Source organism: Lolium perenne, chromosome 4, assembly GCF_019359855.2.
Source record: "Lolium perenne isolate Kyuss_39 chromosome 4, Kyuss_2.0, whole genome shotgun sequence".
Classification (NCBI taxonomy): Eukaryota; Viridiplantae; Streptophyta; class Magnoliopsida; order Poales; family Poaceae; genus Lolium; species Lolium perenne.
Genome location: NC_067247.2, coordinates 170,913,217 through 170,936,762, shown reverse-complemented (window position 1 = coordinate 170,936,762; position 23,546 = coordinate 170,913,217). Strand labels below are relative to the sequence as shown.

The window sequence follows — 23,546 nt, the reverse complement described above, 5'->3', positions numbered from 1 at the left end:
TCGATAAACCTTGGTTTCTTACTGAGAGAAACTTGCTGCTGTACGGATCACACCTTCCACTTGGGGTTCCCAACGGGCGTGTGCTTTACGCGTCAACAGGCCCCCAGAGAAGATAGTTGCTCATTTCTCTATCACTTTCTACCCGGTCCAAAAACCCTACCACGTTCTCCAATCTCCACCACCCCACCAAACCGCTCGCCATGGCGCCGTCGCGTCGCTCCCCTACTGCTCGCACGTTCTTCGGTAAGCATCTGGCCACCTCCCTTCCTCCCCTCGTCCCTAACATAGTAATGAACCCTCCTTACCCACACCGCACCGCAGCCGGCGGGAAGATGCGGAGCCAGCTCCTCGACGCGGCGATCGACGGCGACATTGGCTCGTTCAATAGTATGCGCCTTGAATTCTCTCAATCTATATATATATATATCCAGGCTCCGATCCTGGTCGTCGAGTGTCGCTGATTCAGTTGGAGTGCCGATGTTTTTTGGTCGCAGGGTTTGCGAGGGCGCTGCATAAGGGCAGGGGCCACCTCAGGGATACGGTGGAGGGGGTGAGGACGGAAGACGAGGATACGAGGGGCCTCGGGGCGCTGCACCTCGCCGCCGGCAGCGGGAAGCTAGACATGTGCCCCTACCTGGTAGAGGTATTGGGGGTCGATGTGGACGCCGTCGACCACGGAGGTTCGGTCTTCCCTTCCCACCAAAATCCTAAAACATACTGTAGTTGGCGTTATGATTCTCCTCGATCGCATGTGAAGTTTCCGGGTATATATGCCTCCAAACCCCGGAGCGCGTGAGAGCCAATCCTCCTCCCGAGCCGGTGGCCACCTCGGCCATGGCGTGACCGTGCCGTTTGCCACTCCGGCTGCGGCCTCCACCGGTTAACCCCTACTCCAAGGCGAGCTCCCACCGTGCGTGCAAGGTCAAGCTTGCGACTCGCTGGGATATGAGGGACGCTTATGTCTCTCTGATGCATCCACGGCGAGATTTCATCATGATGTACGTGTCGCCATCACCACCAACCTTCACGCAGATTGCAGGCGCCGCGGCTTCAATACGGCCAGAGAGCCCGCCTCTGCCCGACGGGCAAACTGCTGCGCCCGGATCTGCGCCTGCCCCCACCCCGCATCCCATGCTTCGTAGCATGGTGCTCGTGCCCGAAACCTCGCGGCTTGATGGTGGCATGGGCGCCGCGCAGGAGTGGCAGCTAGTTAGATGTAGGGGCGGAAGAGGACGCAACCCTTTGCCATCCTCAGACACCGGAATTACTGCGCCCGCGCTGTAGAACGATAGAGAGGGAGAGAGATATGCAGAATATGTTGGATGTATTATTGAGCCTCATGGGCGAGTATATATAGGAGTACAAGGGACCGACTTGGAGTAGAGGACAAGAAACAAATCTATCCCTACCTAATCTATCCCTAACCGTACGTATACCAAATATATCTCTAACACTCCCCCGCAGTCGTAGAGGTAGTGACGTGAACAACAGTAGCGTCGCGGACGGTCAGACTGGAGATAAACCGAAGTGGACCCCAGAAGGCTGACACTCCCCCGCAGTCACAGCGGGAGCATCGTGGACGGAGTTGCGTCACGGATGCTTGGACTGTAGAGGAAGCTAGTGAGGCGCAGGCGAGGTGGTAGCCCTGTATGCCGATGTCGAGGTAGCCGAGAGCGTGGGTGCTGCAACCTTGGTCGAGGGAGCCGCGCGAGGGATTGCCGTGGTCGATGTCGTGGGCGGGTGCCGGTGTCGATGTAGCCGCAAGCGCGTAGTGCGCGAGGAGAGCGACGGAGACGCGTCGAGGCAGTCGTGGAGGTTGTCGATGCCGAAGTCGATGCAGTCCGAGCCGTCGAGGACGAGGTGCGGCCCTAGTTTTGCCAGAACCAGGCGCACGTCGGGGACGAAGGCATACTTCGGTTTTGCCAGAACCGAGTACACATAGAAGAAGTCGGTGACGCGGTCGAGGCAGTCGTAGAGGCGATGCCGAAGAAGAAGTTGTCGAAGCCGATGAAGATGATACGTCCGGCACGAGTTTGCCAGACTCGGTAACGTGTCGGGGACGAAGGCACTTCCGGTGTTGCCAGTACCGGGCACGCGAGGGGCAGGGACCATCATGAACTTATCGCCGTGTCAGAGGGACTAGCAGAGGAGGCCTCCGGAAGCGTCGCGGTCGCAGATCGACGGAGATGCCGATGCTGCCCGCGGTTCTCAGAGTAGAGTAGCAGGTGGTGTAGATGGGAACGAGGCGATGGCACAGGCGATGAAGTCGAGACGGTTGGAGACGTAGAAGGCGGCTAATCCAGCGGTGACCAGGGGTGGTCATGCTGGACGCCTAGACGGGCGTTGCGGTTGTCGGCGAGCCCAGCGCGACCTGAAGTGGTTGGCGAGCCCAGCGGCGACCTGGGGTGGGGGCGCGGCGGCGGTACACGAAGTAGGCGAGGAAGATCCAGCGGCGTGACGAAGACCATGCGCGGATGGAGGCGACCCGCGCCGAAGGGGCGGCGCTGTGGTGGACTCGGACATCGACGCGCGGGGAAAGGCGAAGGCGATCGCGTGCAGCAACGGCACGGCCCGAGGGGGCGGCGTAGGTGTAGCCGCAGCAGAGGGTGCGGCAGGGGTCGAGGACGAGGTCGTGGAGGGGCAGCCAGCGCGGCAGCCGGAGCAGCCGGCCTAGCGACCGGATCAGCCGACGTGGCAGCCGGTGCAGCCGGCCGACCGACCGGGGCAGCCGGCGCGGCAGCCGGTGCAGCCGGCCGAGCAACCGGGGCAGCCGGCCTAGCAGCCGGTGCAGCCGGCCTAGTGACCGGGGTGGCCGGCGCGGCAGCCGGTGCAGCTGGCGTGGTAGCCGGTGCAGCCGGCGCGGCAGCGGCTAGCGGCATGGACCAAAGGCGGCAACGGTGCGGCCCGAAGGGGCGACGCAGCGGCAACCCTTTGCTCGATCGGTGGTAGGCGCGTGCTCGGGAACTTGCTTGGCGTAGATGTGCGCGGGGTCGGTTGATCAGACCGACGGCGGCGCTACATGTGCCATGGCGTGGACGACGCGCAGATCGGAGTCGATGGCGGCGTTGTCGATGTAGTCCCGGGCGATGACGGCGAAGACGGACCAGCGATGGAGACCGCGCGGGCGAGACAGCCTGCGGCGTCGCACGTAGGGGCGCCCCGTGTGCGGCGCGTGCGGCTGTGCCGTGCGGTTGATGGCCGGTGCAGGTCGATGCCGTTGTCGGAGTAGAGGCGCAAGAGGACGATGGCGATGGGCGACTCAATCTGATCTATGATCGGTAAAACCAAAAAAGAAAAACGCCGGTCGAGCGACCGGCGACGCAAAAAGAAAACCAATCTACGGATTGGAAAAAAAAGACTCGAGGGCAGTGGATCAACGGATCGGCGAGTGAAGCCTCATACGGATTGCGCGGCCCCCGGAGTAGATCATGGAGATCGATCTCTCCGGGGGCGGCGCGGCGCGGAAACCTTGCGGCGGCTAGGTCAAGGAGCGTGCCGCTCTGATACCATGTAGAACGATAGAGAGGGAGAGAGATATGCAGAATATGTTGGATGTATTATTGAGCCTCATGGGCGAGTATATATAGGAGTACAAGGGACCGATTTGGAGTAGAGGACAAGAAACAAATCTATCCCTACCTAATCTATCCCTAACCGTACATATACCAAATATATCTCTAACACACCCGCCAACAACCTCGCTTTGATAAGGCTTTAAGGCTGAGCTCCACGGCAGGTGCTTTCGGTGCTTGGAAGCAAACCACAGAGTCGCCGGCTGCCCCAATCGCACTAGGTGCCTGCATTGCCTCGTCTCCGGCCACTCCTCCCGGAACTGCCCGGACCGGCACCTCCCTCGCATGTGAAGTTTCAGGGTATATATGCTTGTAAAAGGTAATGCATGGCTCTGCATACCAATGCTTGCAGCACACACACATGCTTACCTCGGAATGTTAAATAACAAAAGGGCATGCCTTTGCACTGGCATCATTTCTCATACCTTCTGTGCTCACCCAGTCATACCTTCTCATGTAAGACGGAGCTGGATGCCTTCGCGGTTTCCACCACCATGGTGGTCGGAAACGGGGAATCTGCCCTTTTTTGGGAGGATAGATGGTTGGATGGCAAAGCCATAAAGGAGGTGGCGCCTGAGGTGTACGCGCTGGTACCGAAGCGCCGGAGAAAGGCACGCACGGTACGCCAGGCTCTGGTGAATCGCACTTGGATCACTGATATTGTGAGGGCACCGAGCGCCCTAGCACTTTGGCAATATGTGCAGTTGTGGGGCCGGCTCCGGGATACCCATCTTTCGGCGGAACAGGACAGGATGATTTGGCGTTGGACGACGGATGGCCAGTACTCCTCCGGATCTTGCTATGATGCCCTCTTTCAGGGTGCGATCATTTCAAGCTCCTGGAGGCTGAACTGGAAATCTTAGGCGCCGCCAAGGGTGAAGTCCTTTATATGGCTGGTTTGCCTTGATAGGTGTTGGACGGGGGAGAGGCTGACTAGACGGGGGTTTCCGCATACCCCCAGCTGCCCGCTCTGCGACCAGTCCACTGAGACCATACGCCATCTTCTCACAGGCTGCTCGTTCTCCAGGATGGTTTGGTTTGAGGTCCTGTCGTGGATCCGATCTACTTCAGGCCCCCCCACGGATGAGGGCGACTTTGCGGAGTGGTGGTCGCTGGTGGTGCGAACTACCCCACGCCAGTTGCGCAAAGGCACTTCGTCGATTATCATGCTTACGGCATGGTGGATTTAGAAACACCGTAACGCGGCGGTCTTTGACAACGCGCGGCCCTCGGTGACTTCCCTTTTCAACGACATTGTGGCGGAAGCGCGGCTTTGGGCGGATGCGGGGGCTCGGGGTGTGCACCTTTTGCTCCCCTAGACCTGTTTTACTTTTCTTGGGTCGAGTTGTATGGCGTGGTGTTTGTCCGTCCTCGGACTTGTACATATAACCTTCTTTATCTATCAATGCATCGAATTGCAAGGCTTTTGCGTTTTCGCGAAAAATACCTTCTCATGTATGGTTCATGAATGGCAGTCTCTTTGCATCGAACTGTCCCGAGATCAGAATTGGACCTGTCTTTGTACGTGGCCGGAACAATTGAATTTCACACCACATGTGGACGCATGTGTCCAATGTAATCTCAGACACTTTGATCCTCTATGATGAAGGATGTAAATTTCGAGGCCCTCTGTATTGGTACTGAACTTTTTTTTTTCTTTGCCCAAAGTGAGATGGAAATAGATCTCCTTGCCAAACCCAGGAATGAATTGCCTAATAAGCTGCATTATATGCCTTCTTGACAGGTAGAACACCTCTAATTCAGGCAATATACAATGAGAAAGTGAATACTGCCAAGTATCTTCTTGATCAGGGCGCCAATCAAGACAAAACCAGCGACGATGGGTTTACTCCCCTGCATTGTGCTGCTGGATTAGGTCTCCCCCCTACGATGGCTTTTCTAACTATAGTATATTGTTATTGTTGAGTAGGATATATTTGTCTTCTGTTTCGTGGTATAGGTCTCTTTTCCATGATCGAATTTAAGAGTAGTAAAATGGATCACTGTATGAGAGGTGGTGCAGCATTTGTGTATTTAGGTGGTTTTCATATAGTCATTTAACAAAAGTAAATTCCATGATCAGGTTCTTTCATTGACACACAATTGCTTCCAAGATATTCCATGAATTTGATGGTTTGGCTCCGAAAGTTGTATATGTGGATCAGTGAAGTCGAAAAAGAGGTTCTTGTCGGACACAGAAGCTTTTCTTGCCTAATTGAACAATAATTGCAAGATGTAGGTTTAATGAGTAGTGCAGTTTAATCTAGTAAAACCTAATTGTGCGGCAAGTGGTTAACCTACATGAACCATACATGTAAAATGCATGTTTCGTAACCCATGGCAGTTAATCTACTTAAACATAAATGTACCCCTTTTCTTGTCAACAACCCCCTATCCAGTCCTATTGCTGATTAAGTTAGATCTTAATCTTATGGAGCACTAACTACAGACATGCAAGCACATGATAAGGGAAACAAGTGATGAACTGAGAGGAGGGCATTCACATTCTCATGGTTTTTCTTCCATCTCATGACGTAAGTGTCAGTTATATCGACCAAGAGGGGATAGTAACAACCTGGATTATTTAATTTATCCAGGATTTTATAAAATCGTCAGACAATTGCTTGAAAGAGGTGCTTATCCTGACCCTGTAAATGGTTGCGGGACACCACTTCATATTGTGGCGGCAGAATGTGATGATCGTTCTATGAAGATTTTATTGGACCACAATGCAGATGTAAGTTTATCAGCATACTGATTCTGCCTTAACTTTCTATTTGGACTGCTAAAAGGGCACATACTTTGGTTGATTGACGCTGTTTCGGTGCTTTGCTTCCTTCTACCTGTTAAAGATCACGAGAACATTGATATTAGTTGTGATACTTGCCAGCTAACTTGAACAGTATTGTGGATTTTTGAAAAAAAATTATGCTTCAGTTGAATAAAGTATACTAGTCAACATTTGACCTAAACTGTGTACATGGTGTCCCATAACTATATGTTGATGTCTTGACAATGTGCTTAATTCTTTTGTGATGCCATCGGACACTGAATATTTTTATAAAATGTATCACTCAACCACTTTGAAGAACCTGATATCTTGATGTTTCATTCCAGTACAACAAGATGTTAAATGGTATGACTCCTCTCTATTTTGCTATAAATGCTACCTCAGTGAAATGTGTAAGCTCTTGGTTGAGGTACTGTAACTTCAACTTACTATTTTCAGTCGCTAAAATTACTATGAGGCTGTTTGCTTTGTTCTATCATTCAATTTATGAAGTTAGCAAACTTTTGCTTTACTTGGTTTATGAGCTACCATGCGCCGATACTCCGCCGATTTGCTATACTGTGGCATATAATGTGTATCCAATATCCTGATCCCAGTACTTATACAACTCCAATAATACACACTGCTCGACATAATGGTGATTTTGAGGACATGCCTTGTCACAGTACTGCTATACCCATATAATGTATGCATTGTAGGTGACCGTGTGGCACGTTACATTTTTTTAGCACAGTGAGAGCCACTTGTCTTGGTGCATCTTTTAACCTTATTTCCATTATTAACGCTAGGATCGGTTTTGATTCAGTTAGCTATTGTATAGGGATTTCCATATCCTATATTTATTGTGAGGATCGGTTTTTTATTGTACCTTGCCATGTACTGCACTCCTTCTATTGTATAAAGAGAAGAGAAGCCCGATTGGGTTCATTACAGCAAAATAAGATCTCTGACTTCCATGATAGGCTGGTGCTGTTGCAAATGGAGATTATTTCTTAACCGCTTTACGCGATGCACCGAAGAGTGCCTCAAGTGGGTGCTTGATGTGTGTACTGGGGATTGGCGATGACTGGCATCCTCGTAATGATGTAAGTTTACCTCTGCGCTGCTGTATAAACATTCAATTGAACCACACAACTGTTGTTGACACCTAGCGGTATTCTAGTGCAAACTGAACATTTTATCTCTTTAAGCTTTAAGCAGGGTTGTTTAATTGAATAATGAGGCATGTGTATTGTTTACCAATGATGTAAATCTTACTCTTTCCTACTATACGCATGCACATTGAACCGTGCAACTGCTGTGTGACATTTGATGGAATTATAGAGAGATCTGAACACCATAGTTCTTAAAGTTTTGGGTCAATTGGTCAAACAGAGGGAGTAACTGTTAAGCTTCAGATGGAACTCTGAAGTTTTCTCATCATGTAATGATTCACTATGTGGTTAACTCCACTCGAGTTGCACTTTGTTTTGCTGTTTGGGGAGTCTTTGTACTCCTTATTAAGTCAGAAAAAGTTATTTCCTCTTTTAGAAATCATAAAAATGCTGCTGCCTGCTTTTGACATCTAGATTTTGTTTTAATTGCATTTTTAAAATTATAGAAGCACAACATTATGAAAATATATTTTCTGCAAATTTTGCACATCTCACTTTTAAAGTCTAGCCTATATAATTCTGGAAAATATCTTTGGTCAGTGTTTATGTTGTTTGACTACACGCATCTTGCAGTGGTACTTTTCTTGACTTGAAGGTGTATATGAGTGAATTTCTTGCGTCGGTATGGAAAAGTGTATTTTTGGTACCGCTTACGAATTCTTGAAAGTTGAAACATTTTTCTTGTGCAATCATAGAAGTGATGAGCAGAAAGACCATGTGAAATAAAAAGCCTTCTATTCCTTGAATCTTTTACATGATAATTTCGATTGTTGCTTTAGAATGATTGTCTTTCATACATTCATCAAACCCATGTTTATTTGATATTCTTGATGTTTCAGAGTGAGCCTGTGGATAAAAGGAAAATACAGGAGTTGAAGTCAAAAGGGAGTAAGGCAGTTGGGAGAAGAGATTTTCTATCTGCCGCAGAATTCTACAGTATGGTACGTTACAGTACCATAAACCCGCTCATACTTTTGCAACCTCGAAACTATCTATTGCCTAATAACTTGTAGTGCCTTGCACACTCTGAATGAAGGAGGCAAGGTTCATGCATAAATATTGTGCACTAAAGATCCTCTATTCAGTTAACATTGTGTACTAAATACTGTTATGTGTCTATGCGCAACAATGTGCATGTTCCTCTTTCGGGGTACTAAGCTAATCAGTTAATAACTTTCTGGATGTACAGGCAATGGAGCTTGACCCTAACGACGCAACCTTGTTCTCAAATACTACCTCCGTTTCAAGGAATAAGGCGCCCTTATTTTACGTGCTTTTTGTTTGACCAAGAATTATTTCAAATAGATAAACATTGTTTGTATGAAATTAGTATCATTAGAAAGTTCTTTTCAATATGAATCCAACGATACTAATTGCATATAATATAATCAAGATTTTGTTGCTCAATTTGTATGGTCAAACTTCGTCTTGAAATACGCGTGCGCTTTATTCCTTGAAACGGAGGTAGTAGGAGCCTCTGCTGGCTTCAGTTGGGCAAGCCTTTGCTGAGTCTGCTGGATGCTCTTGAATGCAAGAGCAGGAGACCAGGCTGGCCAAAGGCCCTATACAGGCAGAGCAAAGCCCTGATGTCACTCAAGGTTGGGTCGTTGAAGATACAGTTTTCTCGGGACTTTGGCTATCATTGTGCAAATTGTTTACGATCGTTCGCTGCTGCTTGTGTATTTTCATCAGGACTACAAAGGTGCGTGCGAGGCGTTTCTGGATGCACTGAAACTGGAACCAGGGAATGATGAGATCGAGGATGGGCTGCGATACTCTTCTACCTCTGAATAACGATTTCATGTTACCGACACAATCGTGTTACTTATAAGTTGAGGAAATGTGCAGGAATGCTATGGCATCCTTGAAGGTGTCTCGGAGCACAAAGGCGGAATGACCTACATTTTGTACGAAGTTTACATGGTTTTGGTGGGTCGATATATATCCTCCTTGTGCAAGTTAGATGTGTGCTAGTGGCGCATGTTTGACATGACTAGTTGACCTGCTGATACTTGATGGTTTTAGTCATTCCATGGATCTTTTTGTGGGATCACATGGTCATTTCTCAAATCACGTAAGCACTGGACAAGCGATCATAGGTTCACCCTTTATACTTCTCAGACCAAACAATTCATTCATAGTTGCTCTTCTCTAGTATTCGCTATCTCCGGAGGATCGCCACATTTCCGGTATCCAAGGAGTCCTTCAGTATTCCATTTCGAAGCTTCGGATCACTTCGTGGACATTAACCTCGGATTGTATGTTTGTGGCGTCAGATCGATCCCAACCTGAAATAATCGCCGGCTAGCTCAACCACACGTCATCATCTAGCAGACTTCTTGTGGACGGCTAGGCGGAACTATCTAGGCAGAACAATATGGGCGCGTCTACATCTCAGAAGACTGAGCGCCTGACCACACAGGCTGATCTGTCCAGCTTCTCTTTTTTGTTTTTTCTGTCCCAGTAAAATTTTGCTTGCATTTTTCTTGTTCCGTTAGATTCTCGGCATGTATATGTGTTGAGCTCTTTTACGGTGATTGGTATGGAACTTTAGTTCCGTCTAATCGAATTTTGGTTCCGTCTAATGTAATTTTTCGTGACCGTTGATTAAATCTGAGATAAATTTTCTGTAAGTTTTATAATGATTTGATAATTCGGAACGGATGTTTTAATCAGTGATCCAAATAAAAAAAATTCTGAATCAGATCGGATTGTAACATTACATCTCGATAGATAGAAAACGCTGAAACAACTCCCATGAGCGCAGCCACCGCCCCGCCGACGCCGCCGCCACGCAGCCGCGGCCGCCCCCCGCAGCCGACGCCCCGCCGACGCCGACGCCCCGCAGCCTACGCCGCCGCCACGCAGCCGCCGCCCCGCAGCCGACGCCGCCGCCCCCTCCCCCCGTCGCGAGTCACCGCTCGTCGGTACGTCGGCCCGTCGCGGGGACTCAGCACGAGGGCGCGCACCTCGGAGCTGCAGCAGGCGCCCGCCGCCGCGGCGTCTGGCATCGCGACCCAAAAGGTCACCGTCCACGACCGGGAGCGCGGGGTCGTCCACGAGTTCATCGTGCCCCAGGTATGCGTGTGTAACTCTGGTGCGTGTGTCCGTTACCCTCGCTTGAGGTGGTGCTAGTCTGATTGGTGTCAATGGTGTGGCCATGGCCGCGTACAGGACCACTACATTCGGCATACCGCGGACAGAACAACTGAATTAAGCAAGATGATGCATGTTGGTATTCTGTTTTGCTGTTGTTGAATTGACACAAGTAGTTGCTGCATTTCAGAATTCAGTTAGTACTTAACCTTGAAATTCGCACTCCACCGCGAGGCGCCGCCCGGTTGGTCCATCGCGGGGACTCACGGCCCCGACCTCTCCGTCGCCGCCGCGAGTCGCCGCCCGTCGGCCTGCCTGCCTTCAGGTATGAAGCACTTTACTTAAGAAAGCAAATCCCATCAAGAAAACTACACGCTGCATCCTCATACTACTTTACATGGTTAAAATTTTCAAGCACATGTCACTTCACTCAGAATTGCGACATCAAGCACATGTCACTTCACTCAGAATTGCTGAACTTTTGTGTGTTCAGCACAGCACTGCATGAGCTCACTGTCAATAGGCGTCGCATGGCCATGCAAAAGTGAAGAGCTTATGCTATATTATCACAATTCATTATGATCTGGTAGTCAATATATAGTTGGGACCTAAGCATTAATCATTGATCTACAATCCCATATTATGCTTCTGGTGTTGGTTAAAACTACTTCTATAATTATCCAGAACCTAACTTATTGTGTGATACATAGGTGGCAGATCAATGTCAACTAGCTTGGTGAGATCTGCATGAGCGTCAATGTTCTCAACAGTGGCTACTTTCTTCGCTGTGCGTTCACAACGAACCATCGTAGCAGCCTTTTATGGGCGAAGTGGTGCAAGCGCTGAAGCTGATTTACAACGATGCAGAAGAGGCCGGCGGTGATTCACGGCCACAGGAAATCATCGTGTGACCTAGACGATGACTGACAAGGGGGCTTTGTCTTTGACAGTGACAATGGTAGCTGGTGGCATAGCGGGGGCTTCCGGGCGTCTAGACTACCAGAACAACTCACCATTTATAAACATGGAGTACAGCTCTGGCAGAATAGAAACAAGGCAGGAGCGTGATGACCCTTATTCGACAGAGTCCCAGTGACCCTCTAGTTAGGCTGATGTTGTCATCTGCCTTGAGCTGCATCCTGTCCCAGAATAGTCAGGACACTGAAATTTGGATGAACTCTGAATCTTTCAGGTGTAGACTTGAGTGGACTGCTTTGGTGTTGTAACAGATATATGAATGCCATTCTGTTTTAGCCCAGTGTCTTGCAGTTGTACAGGTTGCTCTGCATATTCTACCATTGCTTCTGATAAAATGAAAATGATGAGTTGCTTCTCCCATTGCCATTAACTTAAGACTGTGCAAGGCAGCTCCTACGCAACTTGGAACATGTAAAACTCATCGTAAGCTTTGTCAGAGTTACAAATATAGTATTTGTGTTCAACTGCTTATATTATTGGTATCGTTCCATATTCACACTGCATTTTTATAAAACTTAAACCGTAGCTTGCGGTTGATCTCTCAAACTTGCTAGTTGTTAAATCACTGTCAGCTCATGCTATAACTTGTAATGAACTTACAAAAAATGGCATGGTATCTTGTATTGGAACAACTTCCAAGGTCAGACACCCTCTGTTTTGCCCCAAAGGAGTACTATGGAACAAACAGACTGAGCAGAAACCTGACCGTGTAAGTTGTAATTCTACAGCTGCCACTCCATACAGTTGTCGAAGTCGAGGCTGCTGGCGCAGTTAAGCAGCGCTGCTCATACCGGCATATGTAGTTCAGGCCAACGAGCAGCTCGCAGATCACAAGCATCCGTCTTCTCCCGATTGGCAAAGTACAACGTCTGCAGCAACAGCACATTCCCGTGGGAGCAGCACATTACCGGCTATTTTAGTATACCGAAGTCTCCTTAAATTGCATTTTAAGAGAAAGTGTCTGATTTTTCCATTAAGCCTACTTATATGTTTGTGTCAAATGTTTGACTTTTTTTTGCGAATGAAAAAAAAAGTTTGACTTGAATCCACCCTTTGGCATTAAAATTCTGGACAAACTGACTCAGACTTGGTATTATACTTCACCGTTTATTTTTGTTTGGGTTCTGTATGTTTTTTGAACTTCTCTGTAGATAGTCATTCTGACAATTCTTCTCATGGCAGGGTTGTGTCAACAGTACTTGGGGTTCAGCCTCCATCCAAGTCGCACTCAGCAATTCTTTTAAATGATGAGAAGATATTGGTTGTTGAGAAGGGTGTTTCATTGAATTATTTCATCTGGTTATTTGACAGAGATTAAGACGTGAACTGGAAAAAATCCTCCAGAGAAAGATTGCGGAACCGGCTGTCTTGCATTTCGCTTGCACTGAAACTGGAGTAGCAATTTCTGCTTCACCCATTTGTCTTTCCCTTTCCTGCTAGTTGAATGTATCATTTTGTTGTGTGAATGTTGTGGAGCAGCAAATATTCCTGTCAAAATTCTATGAGGAAACATCGCAGTGTAACTGAGATTTTGCATTGCATTTTATATCATAGTTTGGAAATGGGAAAGCTGCATTGCATCTGTCTTTCCCTTTCCTGCTAGAATGTACGCGCTCTGCTCCTAAATATAGCACGTTTTGAGAGTTCACTCTGTTGTGTGATAGTACTGGATTAATGTTCTGTGATAGTACTGTGGAGCAGCAAATAGTATTGTCTAAATTCAGTGATGAAACAAAGTAATGGAATTGAGATTCTGCACTGCATTTCATTGTTCGAGAAATTGGGAAAGCTGCATTGCATTACACAAATTATAAATGATAAGAGAATAAAATTAACAAGATAGATAAAAGGTGTTAAACCGTTCAATCCTTTTGATAACTAGGCATCAGAAGATCACAAGGTACTGATGTTGGCACCATGCATCAGCGGAACAAATTCCAAAATTTGTTATCATCTACACTCATCCGGTGAATTCATTCTTTGCCATACCTCTAACTATACAACTTTCTCATATAATGATGGCAGCTTAGTCAAACAATCAACCTTTGTCTGCAACTATTGGAGTTTAATGCCCACATCTTTCGGAGTACCAGCAGAACTTCTCGCTCATTCTCCGCTTCGACTTCTAGCAGAAGTGACTCATAGTACTGCATTAGCACCAAAACCGAAGTCAGATTCACATCACTTAGTTACCCTCTTAGGTACTAAAGATCAATGGTATGGTGTGTAGAAGTTTTATAAATATACAGGATCTGCAGTTGTGCTTATCTGGTACAAGTGGTTATATTGGAAGTAAAGTAGTTTTACATCTGCCTTGTACTTTTACCTGCCCATACAATCCAGGCACATAACATGCGGAAAAATCCGCATACCTTTCAATTTCAAAAGTAACGGGCAGTACGAACATGGTAGCTATTACACACCTGACTCACCTGTACTCGCCGCCGCCTTGCATCAACACTACTCGACTCCGGTGTGCTTGTCACCATCTACACCTCGCCGCTGTCAAGCGCCATTGACACAGCACCTATGAACCGCGATGATCGTAAACTCTTCGCCGCCAGCAAATAGCCAACAGCGCCTCGGAAACAGGGTACTAAACAAGAAAACTTGCACTCATTTGCATATCTAAATTAAAGCCAGCAAACGCTAACTGGAAGTTTAAGAAAAGAACATGATCATGTAGACATGTATTGCATTAAGTTTTTGTACAAAGTGATGGTCCTAGAACTCTCCTGCTACGGAATTCAATAGATGTTCTTTAGACAGCAAACGCTGAAGCCAGCAAACGCTAACTTACCAAAATCCGGTGATTCTTCCGCCAATGAAATAGATGTTCATGTTGTGTTCGCCTGGGAACAGCAGGGTTACTTAGTGGCTTATCACCATCTCCGGCCACGTCCAAATGCCGCTGCTGACGCTCCTCCCCTCGCGGGCCACGTCCCCTCCGTCGTTGCCCCGGCTGGCCGATCCAGGTTGAAACAGAACGCCGCCGCCTACGTCGCATCCCTCCGTCGCTGCCCCGGTCGGCCGATCCAGGTTGAAACAGAACGCCGCCGCCTACGTCACTTCCCTCCGTCGCCGCCCCTCCCCTCCATCGCGGGGATCGCCGGCAGAGACATGGAATGGCTGAGAGAGTGAGACAGGATGAGACTGACATGGTGAGATCGAGAGGATGAGACCGACGGTGAGGTCTCCAGATCTTTCATTCAGAGATATGCACGTTGCTTTAAGATGTGTGGCTCAATTCTTTGTTGCTTTAAGATTGGTGTAGTCTTCAACCACTCAAAAGGACGCTCTTATTTTTTAACGTTCAGAAAATATATTTGAGGTTCCGGTCCCACATATTTTGGTTCCGGTCCCATATTTTTGGTTCCGTCAGTTTGGTTCCGTCTAATTAACACCGTTTGATCGTGGTAGATGAACGGTTATTAAAAATGCCAATCATTGTAAAACTTGTAATATGTGTTTAGGCTCTGTCGGGTTGGTTAGCTTGGCCTTCCAGCCATATGGCCTGCCCACAAACACGTAACAGGACACGAAACTATGACAATCAGCTTAATGTGTTCTTTTCTTTAAAATCGCAATTGTGGTCACGATTGATCCCGTAAAGAGTTCAACATTTATCACAGAGAAAAAGTGGATAATGATGCTTAATAGTTATTTTTTAAGGTGTTGCTTCGAACTATGATTAATTGTAATATTCTGGAAACAAATAGAAACATATTATTTTGCTTTGTCGATTTTCATTGTAGTGTCTGTGAATTATACATTGCACGTACATGGTTATACATATTGTAGTAGAGCTAAAAGTAGGAGAAATATTACCTAATAAGCATGTTGAAATTTTTATGGGCCGACCCGCTCTTAGTTGTACACCATGTATACCTACTTTTTCTTTCAGTCTTGCATACTACTTACACATAGTGTAACCTTTGCACGGGTGCGAACTAGAAAATCTGCAAGTCATTACTATCATGCAACTAGAATCTGAGCTACAATCTATGTGAAACTCCAAAAAATTAAGTTGCATCATGCATGCAACTTAATATATCTCAGTTGCAATTCACGTGCAACTAAAAAAAATCAATTGCCATATAAAACTATAGAAAACCTCAGTTACAATCTACGTGCAACTCAAAAATCTCGGTTGCATCCCATGCACTCAAAAAATCTCAGTTTTATTCCTCATGCAAATCCAATATATCTCAATTGCAATCCTCGTGTAACTCAAAAAATCTTAGTTGCAACTCATGTGAAACTCGAGAAAATCCCAGTTGCATCCCGCATGCAACTGAAAAAAATCCAGTGGCATCCCGCGCGCATGCAACTCAATATATCTCAATTGCAATCCACGTGAATCTCAAAAAAAGAATTCTTCAGTTGCAACCCATATGCAACTGCAGAAAATCCCAATTGCAACCCACATTGCAACCTATGTGTAACTAGAAGGACCTTAATTGATATTAAAATAAATAACCTTGACGGTTATTAGGGATAATCCCCGTTCTCTTCTCATCCACGCGCAACCCCACTTTGCGGCAACTGCCATGACGGTTCCCTGGAGAGGCGCCTTACCAAACCGCCGCATCTCTTGAATGCGCCGTTTGCACTTGTATATAAGTTCGAATCATTGATCAATAAAGCACAATTTCGATCACTTGTGGATTGTTCCTTGTTTGTCTACAATCTACTTCTAATGCGTTATCAGCACGCTCGCCATCCTGAGCGATTTTGAGATCGAGAAGAAGAACAAGAAAGGGCAGTTCTCTACAGGGACAATCCGATGGAAGAGGAACTATGCCTTGTGGACAGTGCTACCACAAACTCCATACTGAGAGAGTTAAAATATTTTCAGACTCTGAAAAAGATGAATGAAGATATTTTAACTATCGCCGGACGCGATACGTTAATTTTTGGCCCCGGACATGTCATATTTACCCTCCCAAACGGTACACAAGTGATAATTGAAGATGCCTTATTGTATCCCGATTCTTCACGTACCTTAATCAGTTATCGAGATATCCGTAATAATATTTTCACATCGAAACTCATGAAGACAACAAAGAGGAGTATCTACTCTTCACAAAAGATTACAGATATGGCAAGCAAGTACTTGAAAAGATTCCTTCTCTGTTGTCCGAACTGTATACGTCCATACTCAACATGGTTTAGCTGAGTCCCTTATTAAGAGCATCAAGCTCATTTCAAGACCTTTGTTAATGAATTGCAGCTTGCCAACCTCGTGTTGGGGTCACGCAGTTTTACACGCCGCTGACATAATTCAATTACGACCTACTGCATATCACAGTACTTCCCCTCTGCAATTGGTACCTGAAAATCCACCCAACATTTTCCATCTGCGTAAGTTTGGATGTGCTACATACATCCCGATCTCACCACCTCAGCGGACAGCAATGGGTTCACACAGGAAACTGGGGATCTATGTGGGGTACAAATCGTTGTCGATTATTAGGTACCTGGAACCCCTTACTGGGGATCTATTCACAGCTCGTCACGCTGATTGCATATTTGACGAGGAACACTTTCCGTCATTAGGGGATGTAAGGGTATTTTACCCTTAACCATTATTTTGGTTAACAATGACACCGGTGCTATTATGTGGACTAATAGTATCTATAAGTATGTACACAGGTTTTAGTCCACATATGGAAATGCAAGGCGGCAAGAAAGGTTTTGTAGTCGGACACAAGGATACGAGATGAAGAGAGACCCCCCAATTGTTGTTCTCAACTAATGATGGTGTGTTGACCTTTGTCTCTAACGAAGTGCTTGCCAAAGTCACATATACACATAATCTGCACACCAAAAATGCTGAGAGGAAGAAGTGCCGAGAAGACGAAGACAAAAAGGTGCTCCATTAAAAGTCGGTAGCCAACCCGGTACACCGGGTGCTGCTACCAGAAAAGTCGGTAGCCAGCCCGGTACACCGGGTGCTGCTACCGGACTTGCAGGAGAAGCCGAAGCCAGGAGATTCCGGCAGCCAGCCCGGTACACCGGGTGCTGCTACCGAAAATGTCGGTAGCCAGCCCGGTACACCGGGTGCTTCTACCGGACTGACAGAAGAAGCCGAAGCAAAGGGAACCCGACAGCCAACCCGGTCCACCGGGTGCTGCTACCGGGCAGTCCGGTACATGGCCCGGTACTACCGGGTCAGCTACTGGGTGGCTCGAGTCTGAAGTGAAAAACGGCTAGAAACGGCAACTATTCCAGGACGCCTATATAAGCCCCTTCTTCCAGCTTGAAGGGGTAAGGAAACCAGTGCAAAAGCTCCATTGTTGAGCTCCAAATCCTTCAGATCTACCTCCTCCTCCACCCAAACTCAAATCCCTACGGGGAAAAGATAGAGGAGGCCTTGATCTACCACTCCACCAAGCAAAATCTTGTTCCCCCTTGTATTCATCAAGAAACTTGCTCTCTAGGGTTCTTTGGAAACCCTAGGTGGGCAAGAGAGGTCCGGAAGCATCCGGGATGTGGATTTGATCCTGACAAGATTGTGAAGGTTTGGAGGCTACCTCAAAGTCTATCACAAGTGAGTGAGCTATTCCTTCGAGGGATAAGCTCTGGAGAATAGGGTGAGCCTTCATGGCGTTGGGGAATCCTTCGTGGGGCCTCCACCCCTCCAAACGTGACGTACCTTCTTGCAAAGGAAGGGAACACGGGAATACACCCTCGTCTCCGCGTGCTATCGGTTATCTCTAACCGGACTCCTTACTTGTGATATAACTGCATGTGAGAGACTTCGTGCTTGAGTCAATTGTATCCTCATATAGGTTGCTTCACCTAGTTTGCATTAGGCTCACCTTTATAATCCGCAAAGCCTAATATTGCAAAGAAAGAATTAAAATCTGTAGAAACCTATTCACCCCCCCCCCCCCCCTCTAGTTACCATCTCTGAACTTTCAGGCGAGATTTCAAGTACTAGAAAGAATGCCCGGAAATTGATTGGAATGCTATTGCCATTTCAGCCTCTGATCCACGTACCCAAGAGACCGAACACCAAGTTCGGAAAATCATAAATTTGCAACATCTTGAAAACAATCTGCCAGATTCATTTACTGATCTAAAAGGTGTCACAAAATCCTTAAATCCGGCCAAAAATGCGCCCGAAAGAGTGGAGGTACCAACTAAAACCACTCAACTGCCTCTTCCCAAAAAGAGGGGGAGTAGTACGGCCTCTGACCAGGATCCTGCTTCTCACAAGCAGCAAAGGAGAGTGAGGAGAAACTCCTCAAAGTCAGTAAATGCAAGTCAACTCAACGTTGACAAACACCTTATGGGTAGTATACACCCAGTGGAAGGGCAACCTCCACAACCCAGCTCCAGGTTGCACACACTAGCTAGGACATCGGAACACCTAGACTCACGCGTATTGGGAAATCACGCAGAGTTATCAACAGTGCACAAGATATCCATCAACTATATCGATTCTGGAGAATCATTCAGCTGTAAGTCTACGATTTTCGACACTTATTTTTCTGCTACAATTGCAAATACCCTTCTTAATGATTATGATCCAAGGACTATTGTTGAGTATGAAAAATGCTCTGAATGGCCTCAATGGAAGGATGCAATACAAGCAGAATTTACCTCGCTTAATAAAAGGAAGGTATTCACAGAAGCAATACCTACACCTCCCGGTGTTTTCCTTGTGGGATTCAAATGGGTTTTCCTCCGCAAACGGAATGAGAACAATGAGGTGCTGAGATATAAAGCGAGGCTCGTAGCACAGGGTTTCATGCAGAGACCCGGCAATGATTTCAATGAGACATATTCTCCAGTTATGAGTGATATCACTTTCCGATATCTAATATCTTTGGTAGTACAAAATCGTATATCTTTGAAGTTGATGGATGCCGTGACCGCATATCTTTACGGGTCACTAGATTCAGACATTTACATGAAGGTTACAGACGAAATCTCTGTCCCGGATGCAAGCGTAAAACGCAACATGTACCGTGTAAAACTGAACAAGTCTCTATACGGCTTGAAACAGTCGGGACGGATGTGGTACAACCGACTTAGTGAGTTCCTTCTTCGCAAGGGTTACTCCAACAACGATGAGTGCCCATGTTTTTTCATCAAGAAGTCCTCTTCAGGATTTTGCATCATTTCAGTGTACGTCGATGATCTCAACATCATTGGCAACACACAAGATATTGATGAAGCACGCAATCATCTAGAGACAGAATTTGAGATGAAGGATTTGGGTCAAACCAAATTTTTCTTGGGTCTCCAACTCGAGCACCTTCCCTCAGGAATAATGGTACACCAAGCTGCCTATATCCAGAAAATATTGGAGAAATCCAATATGGAAAAATCATATCCATCTAAAACTCCCATGGTGGTTCGTTCTCTAGACATCCGTTCAGGCCAAGGGATGATGCAAAAGAGATCTTGGGACCCGAGGTTCAATATCTTAATGCCATTGGAGCGCTGATGTATCTTGCAAATTGTACGAGACCTAACCTTGCATTTGCAGTGAATCTACTTTACAAGGGATTAACTTATCAATGCCTACAAGTTGTAGACTAGGGTTTAGTTGGAAGTAGAGGGCAAGTAGATCTCGAGGGTTTCAGCCGAAAAGTGCTCAACGATTATGAAGCTAGGGTTGCGTGAAACAATAAGTCGATCCTTTCTTTGTCCCTCGACTCCCCCTTATATAGGAGGTGAAGCCGAGGGATTCATGGTACACAAGTTTACAGAGTCCGGGAGGGTTTCTGAACCGTCCCGTAATAATTACAAGTTGATATTCCTAATACAATTCTATCTTTCCTTAATACTAATTGGGCTTCCGGGCTTCATATTCTTTGACTCGTGGACCTTCATCAAACCCCGGGTACCATCTTCAGCAGGCCCATTGGGGATGCGTATGTCAGTAGCCCCCAAGATTTTGCTTGAATCGAAGAATCAGGGAAAATCTCCAACTTTATAATCATTAAACAACCATTCAACCCATCATATATCTTTAGATAGACATTTATATATTGTACATGGATAATGGTAATTGGGGCTAGTTCATCTGACGGATCAGGTACTAGTTAACTGCTCTAGTGGCAATCCGCAAAAACCTACTTCAAGATCACGTCCCTGGACATGATCTCGGGATACTGGTGTTAACTCGACATGCGCCGCTTAAGGTCTTACCATTTGTCGAGTCCCAGTCATGTTTTATCGGGTACCTAACGCGTTCGTTAGGATTTTCTTCGTATATGTTGATACGGAAAAAAGTAGCAAACCGACGTCAGAGACGGTGCCACGCCGCTCAAAACGGATCTGGGGTCTTACCTTCGCAGAGTTTTGCGGCATTCAGAGATTATTCGCGGCTTTGGCGCTCTGAGAATATATGGTCGAGTGCTTTTTCGGCTGTTGGAATAGCACATTTTATTGAGTCAACGGATGACTTATCTTGTCTTCCCGATGGGAGTATATGGAGAGTTATTTGTATAACTCGAAATGTGCTCATTATACTTTTCATAATGTCATCGGGCACGCGAACAGCGTTCCCGATGGGAGTAGCCCCCGAGGCTACAGCCAAGGACTTGTACTTGGTTGTAGGCTCATCACTTCAATATCTTTTGTCGCTATATTGTCATGTTGTCGAGTTCTTTTATCTTTATCGGGTGCGCGACCAGCGCTTCCGATGGGAGTAGCCCCCGAAGCTACGGACAAATGCTTGCATTTGATCATAGGCTCTCGCCATTTCTATTTTTCCATATCCGAAATCTTCCTTTTCAAAAGTAGCCCCCGAGCATTTGATCAAAAACTTGTATTTGATCAAAGGCTCTCGAGATTGTCAATAGTCTTTTACTGTCGCCAATTTCCTTAACCTCACAGCCGAGATTTTCACTTGGTAAGGTGACACCAGTGCTGATGATAGCCACGACCACTGCATCGGGAAGACGCGAGCACTGTCCTCTCTCTGACCCGCGGGCCCAAAACCCACAACAATTTGACACGTCGTGCAAGTGGAGGACACACGTCCTCCGCTTTTTCTGGCACGCGCACTGTAGCGTCTGTTCCGTTCCTTCACAGTTAAAATACGCATTTACCCCTTAGCCACGTGTAAAGCATCCATCTCACAACTATTCCATCCAACGGTGCATCGATTCGCAAATTCCCTATAAAAAGTCTTCTTCTTCCTCCGTTCGTTCTTTCGTCGCGCTGCACCTCTGCTCTCTTCTCCAAAAATCTCCTACTGCACCCAACTGTTCCTGAGCTCAGCCAAATTCTCACTCTCGTTTTTGCCATTGTTAATGCCACCACGCACCAGACTCACCAGGCACAACACTCCCGAATCCAAGATGGCGACGCAAGATCTGGAGCGGGAAAGATCCAAGATCTCCAATCAGGACATCAACCTGATGAAGAAGCTTGGGTTGATGAAGAAGAAAGACGCGCTGCGCTTCCCTAGCGAAGAAAGCTACCCGACGCCTCCTATCCAATATCGGGTTAGTTTCGTTGACCATCTCATCTGCGGCCTCTCTGCTCCCATCCATGATTTTCTCCGCGGTCTGCTCTTTGTCTATGGGTTGCAGCTTCATCAGCTGACTCCCAATTCCATCCTCCATGTCTCTATTTTCATCACTCTTTGTGAGTGCTTCCTCGGAGTCCATCCTAATTGGGCTATGTGGAAACGCATCTTCTGCCTCCGCCGCAATGGCTCCCACAACATTGCCTACAACATAGGTGGTATTGTTATTTGCGTTTGCCCTGATGTCGAATATTTTGACGTCAGATTCCCCGACTCCATCCAAGGGCGGTGGCGCAAAAGATGGTTGTATGTTCGCGAAGAATGCTCCGACTCGGTGGAGTACAACATTGCTCCTTTCGACGGAGGTGCCGAAATTCTTCGCCGCCGATCCTGGGACGCGGAGGCCACCAAAGAAGAGAAATGGCGACAGAGGCGCTAACGTACCGTATTCACGAGCTTCAAAATACCCGCGGCAAGGAACTGTCGGGTATCCAAATTACAGCATACTTTCTTAGGATTAGGGTCCAGCCCCTGCAGGCTCGCAAGAACCCCCTTTGGATGTATTCTGGCGAGGAAGATGTCGACCAGCTCTCCAAAGACCTCGAAGTAAAGGACTTGGAGAAGCTTGTCCGCAGAATCTCCTCGCTTAGCAAAAAAGACGCCGTTCCATCTACCTGTCGCGTGGAGCCGTATAGCGGTGCCAACGCCCTCCCCGAGGTAAATTTTGTCGACTGCTGTTTTTGCCCTTTGTCGATTACTATTTTTCTGACACCTTTTATCGAACTTCTTATCGACATATCTTGTCCTTGTAGAATCATCAAGTTCTAGCTTCTCTTCCTCCTCTTCCTGAAGGCGGGGAAATCGAAGAACGGGTTGTTGTCACCGACGACAACCAGGGTACTTCTCGTCCTGAGAGCGAAGTTGCGGGTTCTCAAAAATCCGCGGCTTCCTCTGAAAGAGAAGTTGAATCCGAGGCTACCGAGTCGACACACTCCCTCCCCTCAGCTGTTTCTCCAAGGAACAAAAGAAAAAGGGATGAAGTTGCCGACTCCGGCACCTCCAGAGCCGGCGAACCTCCTGCCGAAGAAGCTGTTCCCGACGAAGAAGGGACAACTTTCAACCCTTATGATGATGCCCTTATCAGCTCGTAAGTTTCTATCGCTTTTTTCTTTTTGCACCTGATATTTTGCCTGTGTTGTTTCTTATATTTTCGCTTATTGTTATAGTGGCGACGAGGACAAAAATCCTCCTATTGACGTGACTGCTCGAATGAGTACGTCTCGCACTTTAGTTATTTCCGAAGCTCCACCGGACGCGGATGAGACCTCGCCTCCTCAGCAAAATATAGAGCATCCGACTCCAGTTGAAGCCCCCCGTGCCTCTTCGCCAAAGAGAGCTAGGGTTGAGCCGGTCAAAGAGTCTACTCTGTTGATTGGTGGTTCTGCGACTCCTTCGATGGA

At 47.1% G+C, this 23,546-nt stretch overlaps 1 protein-coding gene and 2 long non-coding RNA genes across 4 annotated transcripts; 2 read left to right on the top strand and 1 right to left on the bottom strand.

Annotated features, from left to right (window-relative positions):
- Nucleotides 1–200: 200 nt before the first annotated feature.
- Nucleotides 201–8,788, top strand: LOC127347432 (ankyrin repeat protein nuc-2-like). Its single transcript, XM_071829247.1, has 7 exons — nucleotides 201–387; nucleotides 495–680; nucleotides 5,317–5,448; nucleotides 6,170–6,309; nucleotides 6,690–7,448; nucleotides 8,357–8,458; nucleotides 8,707–8,788. Exons 1-5 carry the CDS (start codon nucleotides 201–203, stop codon nucleotides 6,951–6,953), a joined length of 909 nt encoding a protein of 302 aa, XP_071685348.1. The 3' UTR covers nucleotides 6,954–7,448; nucleotides 8,357–8,458; nucleotides 8,707–8,788.
- Nucleotides 8,789–10,234: 1,446 nt separating this feature from the next.
- On the top strand, nucleotides 10,235–11,871 carry LOC127294715 (uncharacterized). Its single transcript, XR_007846957.2, has 3 exons — nucleotides 10,235–10,595; nucleotides 10,692–10,938; nucleotides 11,324–11,871. It is a non-coding gene; the product is annotated as an uncharacterized lncRNA (long non-coding RNA).
- Nucleotides 11,872–13,417: 1,546 nt separating this feature from the next.
- Nucleotides 13,418–14,802, bottom strand: LOC127294716 (uncharacterized). Of its 2 annotated transcripts, none has more exons than XR_007846959.1 (3): nucleotides 14,392–14,802; nucleotides 14,015–14,187; nucleotides 13,418–13,738 (listed from the first exon to the last, which is right to left on the bottom strand). It is a non-coding gene; the product is annotated as an uncharacterized lncRNA (long non-coding RNA). The 2 variants fall into 2 exon arrangements; XR_007846958.2 differs by having other exon boundaries at nucleotides 14,015–14,118; nucleotides 14,392–14,801.
- Nucleotides 14,803–23,546: the final 8,744 nt, after the last annotated feature.